This window comes from Plasmodium reichenowi, chromosome 3, assembly GCF_001601855.1.
Source record: "Plasmodium reichenowi strain SY57 chromosome 3, whole genome shotgun sequence".
NCBI lineage: Eukaryota > Apicomplexa > Aconoidasida > Haemosporida > Plasmodiidae > Plasmodium > Plasmodium reichenowi.
In genome coordinates this window covers 152,444-159,943 of record NC_033648.1, presented here as the reverse complement: position 1 = coordinate 159,943, position 7,500 = coordinate 152,444, and the positions used below count along the sequence as shown (strand labels likewise).

Here is a 7,500-nt window from a genome sequence, read left to right as displayed (position 1 = left end):
TACTTTCCACCTTGTAGGAATATATGCTGGATGAAACAAAAAGAAAAGTTTCTCAAGTAATTAAAGATTTTGGTAAAGATCACAATATTAATATAAGTGTTAATCATTTTAATTATTTCGCTATAGGTGAAAAAAACGTTCTTATGGAATGATAAAAAAAAACAAAAAACAAAAATCAAAAAACAAATTACATGTTCTTATAAACAATTCACATTTGTTTTGTACAATATATATGTATATTTTTATATATTTATTGTTTTTTTTGTATTATTCAACATACAGTCAATTTGATAGACATACAAACTGATACGTACATAATATATATATATATATATATATATATATATGTATGTATATATAATTATTTATTTATTCATTATTTTTATTTTTATTTTTATTTTTTTGAAATTATATTTAGAAGAATAAATAATTTTTAATCATATAATAAGAATTATTTAAAATTTTTTTTTTTTTTTGTTTCGTGTTTTTACTTTTTATTTTTTGACAAATTTATATAAAACTTCATTCTTAAAATTTACTTTATTATTACCGTAAAATTAAATATATTATCTATCATATTTACAATTTAGCAACATTAGTATAATAGCATATATAAGTATTATTATATTATATATATATATATATAATATATATATATGCAGTACAAATTAAAAAAAAAAAAAAAAAATTATTAATATATTATAAATATATTTAAATATATATTATTTTATATATATAATTATCATACATGTAAATTAAAAATTTCTTTTAAATATATATTTTAAATTTTCATATTTATAAAAATGAATTAAAAAAAATAAATAAAAGTTACAATATAATGTTTTTTTCTTAAGAAGTTATTAAAGTCCTTTTATTTTTCTTTTATATTTATTTAAATATATATATATATATATATATATATTTATTTATTTATTTATATCATTTAATCCAAATAAATATAAAATTTATATTTATAAATAAAACAATGAAAGTAGTTAAAAATTGAGGTTTTTTTCTGGGTTTTGTATAATATATATTTATAATATATTATATATATATATATATTAAATATATTATTATATAGTAACAAATTACTTATTAATTATATGTAATGTTCCTTTTTTTTTTTTTTTTTTTTTATAATATATATATGATTTCATTTTTCTCATTATTGAATTTAATTATAAAAAGGAAAGGAAACTACTTACTTATATCATTATATATTATTTAATAAAATTAACCTTGTAAATTCATTTTTATAATGAATATTTGAAAAATTAAGTAATATAACATTTAAAAATGTTATGTGGATAATAACATCCTGAACTTGAAAAATATATGTATTGTTCATCATCATATGAGGGGGAATAATATATAAAACCATTTGAAAATATGGAATATAATATAATACAATATAATGCAATATTATATAATATAATACAATATTATATAATATAATACAATATAATATATTACAATATAAAAGTGTTTTTTTTTTTTTTTTTTTTTTTTTGAATATGTTAAATAAATATAAATATATTTATATATATTTATTTTATTTTTAAGGCCTCATAATTTTCTTACACCATATGTTAAATATAACATATATGTTATTAATCAATAGAAAAATGTAGGAAAATTGTTATAAAAATATGGTCTTTTCATAATTATAATTATTGAAAATGTGTTAACAATTTCGATCGTGTTTCTTATATTATATTACATATATATATGGATAAATAATTAAGTATACATTTTGTATACATTTAAAATTAATAAAATAAAATAAGAGAGTAAAATGATAATATTATTAAATTTTATTGTAATATGATTGAGAGTATTATTTATTAACTATCTATCTATCTACATATATATATATATATATGCATTTATTTATGTATGTATATATTTATCGTTTTATTATTTTATTTATTTATACCATTGAATTATTTTAATTTTTTTTTTTTAAAAAATGAGTGAACAAATACTTTTCGACAATTTCCCTTTAACGTTTCTAAACAAGGATGCGAGTGAAGATTATGAAGACAAGAATGAGAAGACGTATCGCGAAAAAATAAAGAACATTATAGAAGATTTGAAATCGTTACGTATAGAAATAAATGAAAAGTATTCTATAAGAAGTATGCTAGAGGAAAAATTAACTTTATTACAAAAAGAAGAACAAACAAAAGAGAACAATATGAAATACATAATGAACTTCAGTGAACATAATATATACGAAAGAGAAGTTTTAAATTATCAGAAAAATATTGCACAATTAAAAAAACAAATACAAACAAGTAATAGCAAGATCAAATTATTACTAGAAAAAGAATTTAAAGTAAGAAAGCAGCTACAAATAAATTATATGAATTTATATGATATATTAAATGAAAGAATTGAATATATTGTTGAGAATTATGTAAAACATAGAAAATGCTCGTGTGCAATATATGCTTACCAGCAAGAGAAAAAGGAAGAATAATCCTAAGAAAATAATATTAAGTGGATCTATAAAATTTAATACATACATATATATATATATATATATATATATATATACATATATATTTAAATCCTTTTAGTTTTAATTTTTTAATTTATTATTATTATTATTTATTTATTATTTTATTTTATTTTATTTTTTTTTGTGTTAACTGTTTCGTATTTGATATTACATTTTTAAATTAGACAATTTATTTATTCATGTCTTTTATTTTTTTCATATTTATTAAAAACTATAATTTGATTTATCATAAATTTTAAAACAAACTAATAAAATATGTATATTTAATAAAGAAATAAATAAAAATATATATACATATATTTATATATATATATATATATATATATGTATATTTTTGTATGAAGAAATAGGTATAGAAACAATAAAGCAAATTAATAATAAGAGAAAAAGAAATATATATTTTAAAATGAATTTCTTTGTATATATATATTTATAGGGATATAAAATTTTTTATTAAATACAAATTTTAATATTTTATATATTTCTTTTAAAGAAGAAAAAATGTATGTATATTCACATAAAAAAATAAGGAAATGTATAGAAAAAAAAAACTTTAAAAAATAAATTTTTTTTTTTTTTTTTTTTAATGAATCTATAGCAAATACTCGTAGGACATAAAAAAAATTAAAATTTTTTTGTTTCAATATTTTAAAGAATTGAAAAATATCTAAATATATTTTATATAAAAAATTACAGCATTCTTCTAAATTTAATGTAGATTTACTTATATTATCGTAATGATCCATTTGTACAAATTTTTTTTCTGCTTGAAATATTGTTATATCCTTGGAATTATGTGTGTAATATTTTTTTAATATATGGTATAGATATAAACAGTTTTCATGTATTAGATTAATTATACATTTAAAAAATATATGACAATAATTTTTAAAGTAGATATACCCAAAGGTTTTATTTTTATGATAACTTTTTATTATTCCATCATTGTTTTTGTTTTTGTTTTTTTTTTTTGTTTGCATCTTATTATATGAAATTAAAATACTATAATGAGTAGATGTTGTGGTATAATTTTTCATATCATTATTTATGGAATAGATATGGAAATTATTACAAATCCATTTTTTTTTTTTTTTTTGATATTTTTCATTAATTAAAAATAAAACATTGTCACTATATTTTTTTTTTTTTACATATTGATTATGAAATTTTAATATGCTATTAAATGAATGATTTGTATATGTATTTATATATATATTATTATTATTATTATTATTTCCTATTGTTGTTTGTTCTTTATATTTCATTTTTATAATGTTGTAATATTTTTTCATATATTTTAATTCCTTAGCAAAATAATTATCATAATAAACAAAGAGTTTGGATGTATTTTTATGTGTATATAAATATTTATTTTCTTGCTCTTTGCCTAAAAAGGTTGTGTGATAATTATTTGTTGTAAATAATAAAGGAAGAATTAAATTATAAAAGAGTTGACAAATGAAAAAGTTATAGTTACATAAACAATATATGATATTTCTAAAAGTAGTTGAATAAATATGTATATAACAATTTTCACTATAATATTCGTTTAATAATTTTATCATATTATTTGAAATAATTTTATAATTTCTTGAAAATCTCTTTAGTTTTTTATATAAGAATAGTGGTACATTATATTGTCTTAAATATGTCTGATTTTTATGGTCTTCATAATTTTTTTTTTTTTTTTTTCTCCATAATAAGAAAAATTGCAAATATGTACTATATACATACAGAACATGATTATTCTTTATAATATTCTTTAAATGATAAGACGAATTATGAATATTTCTTATATTTTTACTCTGACAAGTGGGTATATCATAATAAAATGTGTTGTCACATTGATTAATATTAATATCAGAGTTATTTTTTATTATTTCATCATAATTTTGATTTTGTGTTATATGTAACGATTTGATATTATTTGAATATTTCTTATCCTTGAGATGACAATTGATAATGTGTTGATCATTTATACACATTTTATATAGAATTGGTATATAATTATTTTTTATAATATCCTTTTTTTCTTTATTTCTTTTGGTATTTTTGGTATATTTGGTATTTTTTGTATTTTTTGTGGGAGCTAGCCAATTTAAATGATACGTGAACATATTTTTAATAAGTATTACATGAAAATATTTTTCTAAATAAAAAATGACAGCAGAATATATTTTTTTAATATAAAGAAGAAGAAATATATAATGAAAAGCATAATAATACAAATTTTTATGTAAGACATTTTTATATTTTGTAATGAACATATATTTTATAGATTTATTTTGAAATGGTATGTAATAACTATCTTTTTCCCTTTTGTTTTTTTTTTTTTTTATATCAAATAAATAATATGACAAAATATTATAAAATGTAAAAACATGTGAAGCAGCCATATAATTGTACGTTTTACATTCTAATATTTTAATAAAAAAATCAAAATTGGTATGTATATATTTTACCATTTTATTTTCTAAATGAGCATATAAATCAAATATATAATTTTTTGTATATTTGAAATGTATAGGTGTATATTTCGAAATTATAAAATTATTATTTTTATTATGAACATTTAGAACTTTATATATATTTTTACATATTTTTTTGTATATATATATATATATATATATATATATATATATATTTTTATTGTACCATTCTTTTTTCTCTTTCATATAATCTTTAATATTACTTATATTTTGAAATGACCATAATTTGTTTGGACTTAAATAATATTTATATGATTTCTTTTTAGATATATCTTCTTTTATTTTTATTTTATTACAAGATGGGAAAACATATGTGTGTATTTTTTTTTTTTTTTTTCTCATTTTTTTCATTTTTCTCTTATATTTTTGTAAAATAAACTTACTTTTGTTTATATACATTTTGAGATATATAAAAAAAACCATTTTTTTGGCATTCCATATATATTGACATTTTGGATCAATTTTGGCTAGCTCCTTAAAGAAATGATGTATTTTTTGGCAAAATATGTCACTTTTTATTTTTTTTAAAATATCTACAAGAATGTAATAGAAGTTGTAGTAATTATTATTATGTAATAAAGACATGTAAACACATAATGTGGTATAGTACATAAGTTTTATATATGAATCCTTTTTTTTCCTTTTACAATTATATGATATCATTTTGTATGTTGTTATTACTGTTGTTGGTTTTTTTTTTTGCATTATTGCTGCTTGTGATTTTGTTCTGTTTTGTATTTTTTTTATATTAGTTGTGGTGCTTCTACAACTTTTAACATGTTCAAATTTTAACATCAAAGGGTTACAAGTCAGAGTGGGTAAAACATATGGAAATTTTTTTTTTTCATGATGACAATAGAAAAACTTGTAAATAAAATGTATTAAATATTGTTTGATAAGAGTAGGAATAAAATTAAATTGGTTGATTGAAAAAAATGATTTCAATAAGAATTGAAGTTTATTACTAAAATATCTTTGTGTGATTATTTTTTTTAACAATATATATAATATTTCAAATGTATTATTTTGTCTCCTATTATTATTATTATTATGAATATCATAATATTTGAGTATAATATATAAAAGTGTATAATCTTTTATGTTAAACATTTTCAATTCTTTAAAAGTATTTATACATTTTATTTGATAGTTTGATTTAATAATTTTTTTTTTTTCAATATTAAATGAAATGGGATTTGAATAATTATATATTCTTAAATATTTTAAATATATGTGATTAAAGAAATATAATGATTTCTTACATATAATAAGAATTGGTTTCTTTTTTTTTTCTCGATATATATGTATATGGAAAAAATGATTATTATATAACTTTTGTATATCTAAATATTTTAATTTATAAAAATGTGTGATTATAGCTTCTTCATATAAATCTTTACAATACTTAATATTGATGTGTTTTTTTTTTTTCTTAATATTATTGTAATGATGATAATAGACATCATGATATAATAACTTCTTAGATCTATATTTTTTATTTATTAGATTATTTAAATTCCACTTTGTGAAATAAAAAAAAAACAAGAATAAAAAAAGTAATTTATCTTTATTTTTTATAATATTATTTTCATAATGTAATAGGGATATTATATAAGCACAAAATGAACAGAATATTTTTTCCTTATCATATTTACATTTTTTTATTTTATTTTTTTTTTTTATTCTTTTTAAATGGATATGATACAAAAAATAAAGTATTTTTAAAAGATAATAATTCCATATAACTTCAGGAGCATTATATAACTCTTTATATTCTTCATAATATAACATATTTTCATGACAATTATAATTTTTGCAAATATTATGTGTAATATGATTTTTTACATATTTGTCATTTTTACATATATTAAAAAGATTAAAATTCCGATCAGTTGTATTATATTCATCATTTATATAATTTTGTTTGTTTTTATAATTTGCACTCGTTTTTATGTTTTTTTTTTTTTCTGTCTTCCTTAATATTATTTGAGAAAAAAAATCCCATATATCCTTATCCCCTTTCTTTTTTTCTTCTGTTGAATCACCAAAATTGATACTTTTCGAATAAAATAAATTTTCAACACTTAACTCTTCACATGAACATATTTCAATGTTGTAATATTTTCCATATTTCCCGTAAAAAATATTTATCAGCTTTTTTGAAATATAATATATTAACACATGTTCAAAAAAAGAATAGCATTTTAAGGTCTCACCATTTAATAATAAAAAGGTTTCAAAACTGATCATTATGATTCATCTTATATGTTACTAATAAAATAAAAAATAAAAAATAAAAAAAATAAAAATAAAAATAAAAAGTATAACAAAGGAGGGAAGATGAAATGTAAATATAAAAATCATGAATTTTTTTTTTTTTTTTTTTTTTTTTTTTTTTTTTAAAAATACGGAAAAATAAGAAATAAATATAATATTATGTGGAAGGTAAAAATGGGATATATAAATATTCAATTTTAAAATGAA

General features: G+C 16.5%; 3 protein-coding genes across 3 annotated transcripts in view; 2 read left to right on the top strand and 1 right to left on the bottom strand.

The window, feature by feature from the left end:
* The window catches only part of PRSY57_0304300 (elongation factor Ts), a gene marked incomplete at both ends in the record, with an annotated part of 1,281 nt that extends 1,129 nt beyond the window's left edge, over positions 1-152 (top strand). Inside the window, one exon of the mRNA XM_012905672.2 lies at positions 18-152. Within this exon, the coding sequence (XP_012761126.2) occupies positions 18-152 (135 nt within the window). The remainder of the gene's footprint in view (positions 1-17) is intronic.
* A 1,820-nt stretch (positions 153-1,972) lies between these two features.
* On the top strand, positions 1,973-2,485 carry PRSY57_0304200 (hypothetical protein; the record flags this gene model as incomplete). The annotated part of the gene is made up of 1 exon (XM_012905671.2): positions 1,973-2,485. The coding sequence occupies one exon, from the start codon at positions 1,973-1,975 to the stop codon at positions 2,483-2,485; it is 513 nt and encodes a 170-aa protein (XP_012761125.1).
* A 443-nt stretch (positions 2,486-2,928) lies between these two features.
* PRSY57_0304100 (putative membrane protein) lies at positions 2,929-7,266 on the bottom strand (the record flags this gene model as incomplete). Its single annotated transcript, XM_012905670.2, has 1 exon — positions 2,929-7,266. One exon carries the CDS (start codon positions 7,264-7,266, stop codon positions 2,929-2,931), a length of 4,338 nt encoding a protein of 1,445 aa, XP_012761124.2.
* Positions 7,267-7,500: the final 234 nt, after the last annotated feature.